Below are 12,683 nucleotides of genomic sequence, written 5' to 3' on the forward strand. Positions count from 1 at the left end.
ATTGCTTTTGTAGTTAAGAGAAAATGATCGCCATCGTTTAGCATTTATTTTTACACGTGGTCATCTACTTGCTTATTCACGTCAAATTATCCATGTGTTTATTCATGCTGGATCATCTAGATATTTTTTTTAAAAAAAAATCCAATTTCTCTCTCATTCTCCCCCTCTTCCTTTACCAATAAAGATATTTATCAATAAAATAAAAATTTTATATATTAATAAAATATATTTTAAATAATTATATAATAAATAAAAATATTATTTTAAAATGATATATTTTTTAAATAAAAAATATATTTTGTGTGGATGATACGCTACTAAATTTGACGATGGATTTTTACGGAGTAAATTTGAGACCAGCAGCTGGTCCGTGTCCAACCAAATTAATCAGGCGTGGAGTAAGGAACTTTTACGTTCTGATGAGTAGAGTGTACGAGCGTGTTTTAGCCAACATAAGAAAATTATAAGTCTTTGCTTTTCTTTATAATTTCAATTGCTTAATATTAATTTACTGTTTTTTTGGGTAACAATATTAGTTTACTATTTCAAATCTAATATGTTATTTTCCTTCCCTACGTAACGTTCGGACAAGTGTCCTTGTGCGATGGCCGGTGTCTGAGCCGGGTCAAGGTGCCAAGCTACTGATTCGATGAAAAAATGTATGAACATGTCAAGCCTTGAGTTGAGTCAATTGATTCACTGAATCAGAAAGTGGACTTACTAAAAAAAAAAAGCAAAAAGTGGGAAAAAAAACTTGAAAATTAGATAGTCTTTTGAAAAAGCTACCCTTAATTGGGTTCGGTGTGTCAGTATCGGACTTATGTTTAATAATAATCCAGAGCTAAGATTCTGCTTTACGATGGCTATGTAGGATATATTATAATTTTGGTTGTTGACCAGAGAGTCTGGTTCCAATTTTTTCCACAACTAATACCGAGACATGGTTACTCTATTATAATTTGGATGTCACTGATTCATAACTGATTTTTGCTACGGTGCTTATTTATAAATTTTATTATAAAAAATATTTTAAATATTATATATTATAATTTTTTATATTTTATTTTTTTAAATAATATTTTATTATTTTTATTTTTTTTCTTCCCTGCTGCTCCTTGCCAGTCCACCTCCTTCTGCTTCTCCGTACCCACCCCTTCTTCCCAGTGCCACCACAGCTGCTTTGAGCAATCCTCCACCCACGGCTTCTCTTGTCGGCCCCTTGCTCATGACTTCTCCATCTCTCTGTACTCGCGACTTCTCCATGCCCCACACCCACCTGCAGCTCATTTGCCCCCAGTCCCCTCCTCTCAACCTCTAACGTCCTTGGTCCTTCGCCCTCGATCCATAGCCCCCATGCCCCCCCCCATGCGTCCCCATGTTCCCCCCCTCCCACCTTCCCCTTATCACCTGTTGCTTGTTCACTCTCCACATACCCATGGGTCCTCTGTCAACAATCAACCCTCCTAGCGCCTGCAACCTCTCCTCGCCAACCCTCCTTTGACCACCCGCAACTTGTCCGCCCTCCGCATATCCGTGGGTCCTCCATCGATGATCCACCTCCTAGCGCCTGTAACCTTTTTATCGCCAACCCTCTAACCATCCATAGGTCATCCCCCCTAAACACCTCCACCATCTATCCATGCCCCCCACCACCTTTGGCTTCTTGACTTCGTTGGTCGGAAAATATTTTTTGAAAAAAAAATTTAATTTAATTATAAAATCTGTGATCAATTTAATATTAAAATATCTTTAATCTTTGAAATATTTACTGCATCAGCCATGCACTTAAGCATTTTAATTGATTGAAATCTAAGTGATCCATATTTAATCCAATGACTAGAAACACATAAATGATAAAAAGACTAAAATATTTTTTGGAGCACCATAGTAAAATCCTTTCTAATTCTTTAAGGACTCGTCTGGTTTATGAAAAGAATTTTTTTTCTTAAAAAGTAACTTTCTAAGAACTTAAAGATTATTTACTGAAAATGGGACTTGGATATATTTGGTTGATTATGAAAAAATAATTTATTGTAGAGTGGTTTATATTTAGTTGAGCACCTATTTTTCTAGAGAAATTATATAGAATATCTATTATACTTTTAATAGATATAAGACCATATTTTTTTACTCCTAAATATTATATAAATAATAACAATATATTATATTAATATAAATATAATATTAATATATTATAATATAACATTAGATCATAATAATTTATTGTATCAATATAATACTAATATATATTAATATTATATTAATATTTTAGTATAATAAATTAATTTATATAATACTATATTAATAAAAATATTTTATTGATATAAATATTAAAATAATAATAAAAATATAATAGATATTATAATATTGATATTATATTTATATAAGTATTAGTATAATATTAATATAATATGATACTAATGTTTATAAGGATAATATTTAAATAATATTTTCAAGAATTTGTATACTCTATAATCACATATTTACAAAATCATCATCATCATAATCATATATTGATATTTTGTAAAATGTTAGTCATGGATCTTAAAAGGATATTTTTACAAAGAAAAAAGATATCATGAATTTTCATTGCGAAAAGTTTCAAAATCTATCTTCTTTATAGATTTTTATTTTTTATAAAATATAAAAAATATCTTTTCATGAGAAAAAATTTTTTCATTTTTTTTTTTTTAAATTCTCACTAAATAAGAGGTCCTCTCTTGATTTTTTAGGAAACTATCTCTTTCCTCCTCCACTTTTTATGGGCCAAATGTATCCAAAAGCGTCCTCACGTATGTGTGGGAATGGTTGGAGTCCTGTACTGATTTTCCATTTTTATTTCTGAGATCGTTAACATTGATGGTACTCTAAGTTTATTACAATAACAAAGGGTACCACTAGGACTTTAGACAACCTTGCAAGAAAGAAAAGACAAGAAAAGAAAAAAAAATATTCAACATTGTTGGCGATATATAAATATAATGACCGCAGATCCAACACACTGTTGATCCTAGTTTATTGACCTGTTATTCGCTGGAGTAGCTCTGCTGCCAGATAACCTCGTTAAGGGTTGAAATTAAAGGTGATGCTACAAATAAAATCGTCGTTTAGGCATCATAACATGAAGTAAAGCTTTCATTTGACATTTGCTTGATACAGTGAATCTTCCCCTTCTCTATCGAGCTCATATATTACAGGTGCTGAGCGATTCACAGCCCATATACCAAATGTTCGACCTCTTATATCCCTTGAAGGTGCACACCTTCTAAATTTTGTAACTCGTAACGTTAAAGTCAAAAATAAGCCAAGCCGATCGATTTTTTTAATTTTGCAAACTTTAGGGTCCATCTAATATTTCTTTTATTTTCTGTTTTTATTTTTATAAATCCAAGAAGAAAATTGCACTAGAGCGGAAACACGTGTACCGTCAGGCTTTTTTGTTTCTAAAATCATTCATCAAACGTTGAGATCTTCTGACGGCAAGAATCTTCCACTTTCAAAAAACAAAAAAATAAAAACAAAAAATAAAAGTAAGGAATCATACAAGTTTCATGCAAATACTGTCTCCAACCTTGCTGTTGTCCAGTAATTTGCAGGGAAGTAAAAAACCCAAAACTAAGAACAATACTTTCAAACTACATTGAGTTTCAGGTTGAGCTCTAAGAGATGTGTTTACAACTTGCCTGGAAAGCACTCACTTGACATGGCTCTTAATTGTAGTCATGCTTGTTTTGCTTAGAAACTTACAAATAGCAATAATTTTATCATAAACTTAGAAAGCAGCTTGAATGAGTTGATCATGGAGTCAAGCTCAAAATAAGCAATTATACTCATTATCCTAATTAAGAGAGTTTGCAGTCCTAGTATTTACAAAAAAAAATAATAATTAAAAGCTAGGATTCTCTGTAGATTAAGATTTCAATAACTTCAGTATCCCTTGATAACTCATTACTTTGTTATAATTACAATGACATGGTTGTTACAATCTGAAAAAAGAAAAAAAAAAAAAAAAAAGACTTTAGGCATCATAGACTTGTCTGAAATTAGTGAATGTTGTCCTCAGCTCCATACCCATATGTTGGATCTTCAGCACTCTTCTACCAACAGGTATCATTAACAGAATGGACAGACCTCGGAGATCATTCCAGTGGCATGGATCCAAACCTTGTTCTAAGGATACTGTTTAGCTAGCTAGACTCTCGGCTGTCAACCAAAGAAATTTGGTTATGGACAGCAACAAAATATCCTCTCCTGTTCTACCGTTTAATAGACACTAACGTGTCTTTGACAGAATTCTTGGCTATGGACGCTGAACAGGATCACTTCAGACTTGCTCTCAGTTCCAGTACTGGTTCCGCTGAGTTCATAGAACTAATCAATTTGCTTAGTATTGTTTGGCTATCTAGGATCTATTTGGACGTTCAAGACTCAAAATCCCATAGGATTCATGGGTTTAAACTAGAGTTAGTAGAAAAAAAAAAGTTTGGACTTGGCTTATATTTCCAATACCTAGAAATATTTAGAGTGGACCAGTCTGAATTCCATAGGAAGAAAAAAATCAAAAATGATTTATTAAGGGAGTTGAGTTGACCCATATAAAAGATAGTCTTAGATGATTGTAGACATAAGCTTAACCCAGCCTTCAATTCAATATTTTTTTTAATGTTGTAATAGTCCAACACATAAATTTTATTAGATTTTGAGCTTAACCATCCAAATAGATCCTTAACGAACCAGAGAGCTGGAACTAGAAATGGAGGTAGTTAGAACAGTTTCACATTGAAGAATTGTTACATCTTCTTTGTTCATGGAGATTCTCCAATTGGGAACATAATGTGGAAGCTGCTCATCCCAGAAAAGATAAAAATGATTCCTGGCTAGCTTTCAGCAACAAGATAGTATCGTCAAAGAATCTAGCTAAAGTAAACCATAGACCACTAACTGCTGAAGTGCACCTATTCTACTAGTTAGTATCTGGCTCATCTCTTGCCAACTCTTGGTGCCTACTCTCCCATCTACCAATGGTCAATGGAACCTTGTCGGCACTTGGATATCTGACCTTCAACAACTCGGACCGCTAAAAGCCTGGGATAGTCTTGTCAGTTCTGTATACTAGCGAATCTGGAACAGATGGTAATCGAAGAATTTTTCAAATTAGAAGCCCCTTCGGATGGTTTTCTTCTCCAATAAATCATTTGTTCATTCAAAGATTGGACGGCTTATCACAGCAGAAATCACTTTCCAGCATTCTGCCTAGTTCTAAAAATGCCATCGCTAATTGCTTTCTTGCGTTCCCTTCGTCTTTTCTCCTTAAATTGGGATGGGACTTCTGTATCTCTCTCTCTCTCTCTCTCTCTCTCTCTCAAAAGAAAAAATACATATGATGATAACGGCGAAAACAATAGACTGCATATTTTTCTATTTTAGTTTTTTTTTGCAAATTTATTTGGAAACGAAATAAATGATTGATATTCTAATTATTATTTTTATTATAAAAAAGAGAAAATAATAGAAAATAATTTTTAATGGTGATGATGTTAAGTTTTAATTGATGGGAAATCATATGTTATTAATTATGATCACAATATAAAATGCTTGTAATATTAAAATTAATCTTGCCAGTAAATGAAATGAGCACCAGCAGAAATCACCCGGTAATGATTAATAACCAGATATCTAAGGTGGGGCAATTAGATTTGTTGCCAAATAATTAGTGCCAGTAGGGCAATGGAATTCAAGAGATATGTAAGGATGGCCCAAAGCATGAGAATAGTAATTGTAGCCAACCCATCTGACATGCATGGCACGAGTTTTATCTGATTCATTTAAATTCTAAAATAAATTTAGATTTTAGATAAAATATTTGAAATTAATTTGGATTAGACGTAAATAATGGTATAATGCTCTCCGATCAAATATAATATTAATCTAATTTTTTTAAATTATAATTATTTAAAAATATTTATATGATAAACTTTTGAGTGATCCTATCTAATTTATCTTATGTATCCAATCTGATTCAATTCTCATCATTTACTTTATGTGATTAATTTTTTAATTATAAAATAAATATAAATATTGATCAATTTAATTCATATATGATCTATTGCCATCCTTATCAGGCCACATGATATGGGTGCTAAATAAAGCACGGGCAGCTTACGGCTTTGCAATATCTAGAAAGTTTGCCGGATCCAATACTCCAACACAAACAGCGGATATCGGCCGTTGATCAAGAGAGGCCCAATCTATAGCCGCTGTCTTGTCTTTCGTGTCAAAAAGGGAAGCTTCTGTCTGCCACAAAAAAAAAAAAAAAAAAAAAAAAAAAACTGGTCTCTGAGGAGCTTATGCCCCTCTCTCACATACACACACTCTCTCTCTCTCTCTGAGAAGCGCAGAAGCGTCGCCGGAGATGGAGCCGCCGACGAGAGGACTGGCGATGGCGGTGATGGGCGGGCTTCTTCTGGTCGTCCTGCTGTGCGGCGGGGTGGAGGGTTGGACGGGGGAAATCCACGGGAGAGTGGTCTGCGATGTGTGTGGGGATTCTTCAATAGGACCAGAAGATCACGTCTTGGAAGGTAATTTTGCTCTTATCCATAATTTTTGATCTCTGATTCTATTCTCCAACCTTATTGTCTTGCCTTTTTTCCTGTCCAAAAAAAAAACTGAGAAATTTCTCAATTTTAGTTCCACGATTTCTTTTCTTTTCTTTTCTTTTCTTTTCATGTTCGAGTTCATGGATTCGTAAGGCAATTGATGTTCTCCAGCAATTTATTGTCCATTTGTTTTGTTGTCTGATTCTACTTCTGTCTTCTTCATGATCAGTAGTCATGGGACCTCTTTTTCTTCGTTGCTTAAATATCTTGATTTGTACATAACAATTCCATCCGTCAGTTCAGTGTACTGATGATTCGGAGTCAAGAAAACGAGAATACTAGGTAAAAGGTGGGAAAACGGGGATATTTATAATGGTAATTTTATGAAATTCTATAGCAAGAGTCGAAGTTTTCATTACAATCATCGGAGTTGTAAGATGGAGATCAAAAGAACATACAGTAAATTTGGTATTCAACATAGCCAGGAGAAGTAGAATACTAAGTAAAAGGTGTAAAAACGGGATTATTTCATAAAGGTAATTGTATGAAATTCTATAGCAAGATTTGGAAGTTTTCATTACAATCATCGAAGTTGTAAGATGGAGATCAAAAGAACATAAAGTAAATTTGGTATTTAACAAAGAAATATAGAGAACTGTCTTTTTTTGGAGCTTGAAGAATGGTAGAATTAGCAACTGATTCTCATGCACAAGCAGGGGAACAAAAATACTGTATAAACAGATGAAGTGGATGCACTTAGGGAAATGCTTCAGAGCATTTTCTATGGTGGGCATACATGTGGATGTATGCATGTAACAAATGACAAAGCAAGAAACTATGGAAATCCCCCCAAGAACTTATCTTGATATGATTATTGTAGCACTTGATGGTGCTTCATGAGACAAGAGAGGCTGAAAGCGTTGAGGAGAACACTATGGCAGTAGGTGCAAGATTCACATCACGTGTGGTATCCTATATAGTGATTTGCATCTAAGAAATCATGCACCAAAAATATGTGATATGATAATTCTATCAAGTGTAGTTGGCTAGAAATTTTTTGAACTCATTATGATTGTGTGTTGAGATTATGTTGGATTTCTCTGTTGGTCTTGTAGAAATATGAAATTTGTTATCATTAGAAAGTTTGATGCTTTCAAAATGCCTTATTTGTCTGTTTTTCTTATTTCTTTCTGGGAAGACAGCTTAGAAACACACTTTTTAGATAATAAATTACATTTCATAATTCTTATTATGTCTTTAGCCGTAAAGGAAGGAACGGTAGAAGGTGCACTCATATATGGTGACAGTTAATGAATACGATTTCTTCTTTCTTCTTATATATCTCTCTTCGTTGCTTGTGACTCTCTCTAACTCTATCTGCACTAAAGGAATCACCCCAAATAATGGAACTGATTGCATTGTTAGCTATGCTTAATGGTACTCAATTTCTGCACAGAAATGTGAAATGAAATCAGATTTCGAACAAGATATAAATAATGGATGTGGTATCTCCACCTTCAATATCAGATCGGTAGGTTAACTATATTATATTAGAGGAAATATCAAAGAAATTCACCTTTAGGATGAGTTATGATGAACATCCTTGTTAGAAAAGTGCTAGGAACTTCCATGGACATGTTCAGTGTTTATGTTGGCAAAATATTGGTAATAAAGGACTTGTTCATGGTCTTTGGCAGGACTGCTTTGAGTTTCTTCAGATAATGTTATACTTTGCATATTAATGAGAAATTGTTGCAGTTCTGGTGAGTTCCTTCTGACTTTTTGATACTGTAAAATAAGTTTCAGAGCCAGAAATGCCATTCTTCAAATTGCATAAATTAATTATGAGATAAACTAAGGACAATGTTTGTTAGGTGATTTTAAAGTTTGATGCTTTATGATCTTGCGTTATGCGTTAAGGTGGATATTATCAAACTCCTCAGCTTGATTAAGAATTGGAGATGGCCTCTTGACTTTTGAAAGATGCATGAATAAGTGCCCGATGCTTCATCATCAGTGATGGGATATGAATCTGATCATCCTTCTTAAATTGAAAGCTAAGTATCTTATAATGAACTCATCTGTAGTTCATGATGATCTCAAACCCATCATAGTTCATATTCATATCCCAGAATAGTTGTTGCCAAGAGTTTAGTGTTGGGACAGTTGAAAGAATATATTTGTCATCCAAAATAATCATTGTCATTATGTTATGGCTAAACACATTATAGTGACTGATATAGGTAGAGGGAGGCAGGTCAACCAAGGTAACAAATAATTAAATGAATGATTTGAGGTCATATTTGGTCAAGAGACTTGGACGGCCTTAGTTCTACTTATGTTATTTTGTTTTATTCTCTTGTATACCGTTTTATTTTATCCTGAGAACCACTGGTTTGTTCTTATTTGGATGTTTTGACTTATTGTTTTCTCTTCTCAAAAAAAAAAAGAAAAAGAAAAAAAAGAAGAAAGCATTGTTTTCTCTCTCTTGGGAAACATATATTCCCTATAAACATCCATAAATGTAATTTGATTTTAGTAGCTGACCTAAACGGACCAGTTTTATTTTTGGAGAATGCTATCCACAAGTTCACATACAACATTCGTCACTTCCAACCATTCATGTCAATCAAAGACAAGTTTTCTGGAGAAGAATCATTCCCAAGAGAACATCGTTTAGCAGAGTCTGAGTTATCTTTATCTGTTACAGAGACATGCCGTGAGGGTTTTTGGCCACTCATGCAAGCATAAAAGGAAAGAAAACTCTGGGACATAAGAAGAAAAACATATAAACTGTGCTTGCCCATCCCTATAGCCAGTTATGGGGAATTTTCATGCCATCAGAACTCAGACAGAAGATGAAACGTGCCTTTTAGTTCTACCTCATTAATTGTTCCATGGTACTTTGTCTACTCCTTTGGTCTTATTATCAGGAGTTTCTTGGTTCTCCAATTACATGTACGGTAAGTGATTTTGTTGTGAAATGAGGAACCTGAGAATACTCTATCTGACCTTTCATGGCTATCAGCCGGTATTCCTGTTCATGGCCTTGAATATATTATTATATCATGCTTTTAGCTAGATATACATGTCAAGCCAGCAGTTGGCATGCATTGGTATGAAAGGATGTACAATTATACTGGATATTTTTGTTTTTATGGATAAATATGCTTTCAAGCTTAAGAATGCATTTTGACTCTAGTAAATAATGTGGGATTGCGAATACTAATGGCAGAAGTGGAGAGGGAAGATGCATTTATAAGCATTTTTTTGGCTCTCTGTTCTTATCTGTATTGTGGGCCTGATTTTCCTTCAGCAACTTCATTTTCAAAAGTTAAAGCCTCTTTATTCTTTGTTGTTGCATTTAGAAACATACATTCTACACTATATCAGTGTCTTCAGACCAGAAATTGACATCAAATACAATTATTTAAGAATTAGTTCATACAAAATAAAGTAAAACTTGAAAATTGTTGGTTTGAAAAACTATCAATGTCTATGTTTTTGTTACTCTGTAACATCCACTATCAATCAATTGATCAATATGCTATGTTACAGAGCAACAATAATTGATGCTAGGTTGGTAGACACCCTGAACATATGGAAGGAGGGTGTATTGAGTACATGGTGCCTCAGCATGGTACATATGATGCACAAGTTGTTCAGTATTGGTCTTTGAAGCTCCAATTAGTCATCTTGCTTGTGGTTCATTGGAGGAAACCTCCTCCTTGTTCAAGATGAATGCTTATGTTGCTAAGGGACTCAACTTATTTAAGCACCATAAACTCAGAAGAGACACAAGGAACTTTGTAGCTTTAATACCATCTTGCCCTTGTCTGTTAACCAGTCTATGGAAGTCAGAAGAACGTAAGTGGTGTTTGTGGATGGTGGAAAGAAAGTTACTGATTACAGGAAAATCCTGGAATTTCCTGTAAAGTAATTCTACAAACAGTTTTGTCAAAGTGGTGCTCCGGTTAAAAAAAAAAAAAAAAAATCTACGCCATTGTTTGTCAAATAACTTCACAAAGAGGATGCACACTGGTTAATTTGGAGTGCGGCCAATTTTTTGACTGCCAGTCTTGGCAAGTCTGAAGCATGATAAATAGTTACCTAAGTTGCTAAATCAATAGTAAATTACAAATGGATACAGACTGAAATGGTTGAGCGTAATATGTAAAAGATGAGCTTGTATAAATTCTATAAAAAGCTATACCCTATTTAATTCCTGTATGCTGAAAATTTTCCTATGTAGCTCCTTCTAACTCCTGAATTAAAAAAAATGCTTGTTTATATTGTTTACATAATTCATCTTGATAAATCAAAAAAAAAAAAAGAAGAGGAACTGTTATAGCATTATATAAATCAACAAACATGAATTTTCTCATCCTACACGGAGGAAACCTACTTCAGTAAGCAGAAGTGAATTATGAATCCAAGCCTGAATTGTGATGAAGATCTGCATGTTTTTTTATCTTAGAACATGAAGGCTCATACAATGTTTCTTTATCTGGTTTGACTACCATACTGGTTGAAGACAAAACATATTATGGGGCCATCGGCTGCATGTCATGTTTCTGTAGAGGTTGCTCTTAAGTTTTTTGAGCAGGCGAATTTGTGCAGAACCTGCAATAATTTTTCTCCATCAAAATTGTTTTATACGTATCAAAGTTTTATATGATTTTTCATTCTTATCTTGTTACATGTAATCTTTACCGTAGATTCGTCCAGCTGAATTTTCAGCTCTTGTGGTTATCTTAGGCATCTGTTCAAGGGCTTTTAGGTGAATGTGTCCAGTCTCATGCGGTGTTGTCATGTTCCCTGCAGGTGCCGAGGTAGCTGTTCTTTGCATAACCAAATCTGGTGAGGTTATTAATTACCAGGCCTTCACAAACTCAAAAGGCATTTATAAAGTGGCAGAGACCATGCCTGAGAGTGATCGGTGGATGTCATGCTTGGCGAGGCCCATCAACAGCTACCATGAGCAGTGCACTCGGAAGGGAGATGCCCACTCTGGGGTCAAGTTCACTTACAATTTGCCATCTGGAAACTCTCACGCTGTCAAACCATTCCTTTACAAACCTGTTTCTGTCCCAATGTATTGCAGCTGAAAGGTGTACCGTATGTCGGGAAACATACTGTAAACATATAATACAAACTCATGTATGTTGGTTGAGATGAGGAAGAAGGAATCCTAAAGCCTATAGAACATTAATCCTAAAGCCTATAGAACATTAAGTTGGTCGTGCATAATTGTTATAATGAAATGGTTGTATTTGCTGTACTCGTTATTCGTGTTCATTAGCCCTAGTTTCTGCTCTGTGTTTCTTTAGATTTCGAAGAGACATTGCTACCGGGAAAACTCCAAGCTAGTGCAAGACCAAGATACGTGGAAGTTGATGCGCGGACACCGATATGCTGTTGTGTGTCAGCGATGCTACTCATCTTGTGGCATGCAAAAATAGGGATAAAAATAAATCACGTTCACAAATAAGTTATTTTCCAAAATTAACATGATTTGTCATTGGGCTATTCAATAATAATAATAATAATAATAATAATAATAATAATAATAATAATAACAATTAGTCATTAGAACTATCAGATCGTTTTGAAAATTTTTTTCTCACTGTAATTTTTGTTAGAAAATACGTTTTAAGATTCGGTCCACATTGAGCCCATAGTGAGGTCCAGGATGAAAAACGGAGTCCAACGAGCTCAAGATCGTTCCAAACAGAGTCTGGGCCGAGAAATTACGCACGAAAGAAGATTCGAAGTGGTGGCACGGTGCACGAGATAGCGGCTGGCCGGCGGGGATTGGCGGAGCACCGCCCAACCCGGTAGAGATGTGCCCAGCATGCAGCCGCACGGCCCAATGCGGGCGGGCCCAGCACTGGTAAGCGTGTGGGTCGGCCCAGCGTGTGCAGGCACCCAGTCCAGCACTCGCGCGGTCCACCATGGACTGCGGGGCGCTGGCGGTCTACGGGAGCCGCGTGGACCCAAGTCGCGGTCCATGCATGGTTCAGGTCTATTTTTATGCGATCAGATAGCCCAGAACGCAACCGATCATGATCAGTTGGCTATGAGCAA

At 35.0% G+C, this 12,683-nt stretch overlaps 1 protein-coding gene across 1 annotated transcript; it reads left to right on the forward strand.

Moving 5' to 3' along the window:
* Nucleotides 1-6,347: 6,347 nt before the first annotated feature.
* LOC105040994 (uncharacterized) lies at nt 6,348-11,877 on the forward strand. Its single transcript, XM_010917765.4, has 2 exons — nt 6,348-6,578; nt 11,421-11,877. The coding sequence occupies exons 1-2, from the start codon at nt 6,413-6,415 to the stop codon at nt 11,702-11,704; spliced, it is 450 nt and encodes a 149-aa protein (XP_010916067.1). The 5' UTR covers nt 6,348-6,412; the 3' UTR covers nt 11,705-11,877.
* The last annotated feature ends 806 nt before the right edge of the window (nt 11,878-12,683 follow it).

This window comes from Elaeis guineensis, chromosome 3 (genome assembly GCF_000442705.2).
Source record: "Elaeis guineensis isolate ETL-2024a chromosome 3, EG11, whole genome shotgun sequence".
NCBI classification, from domain to species: Eukaryota; Viridiplantae; Streptophyta; class Magnoliopsida; order Arecales; family Arecaceae; genus Elaeis; species Elaeis guineensis.

What these genes read in the sequence shown, in the direction of transcription:
- LOC105040994 (XM_010917765.4), top strand. Translation starts at nt 6,413, where the DNA reads ATGGAGCCGCCGACGAGAGGACTGGCGATGGCGGTGATGGGCGGGCTT. An exon ending in AGAAGATCACGTCTTGGAAG is followed by an intron (nt 6,579 to 11,420) that starts GTAATTTTGCTC and finishes TGTTCCCTGCAG; the next exon opens with GTGCCGAGGTAGCTGTTCTT.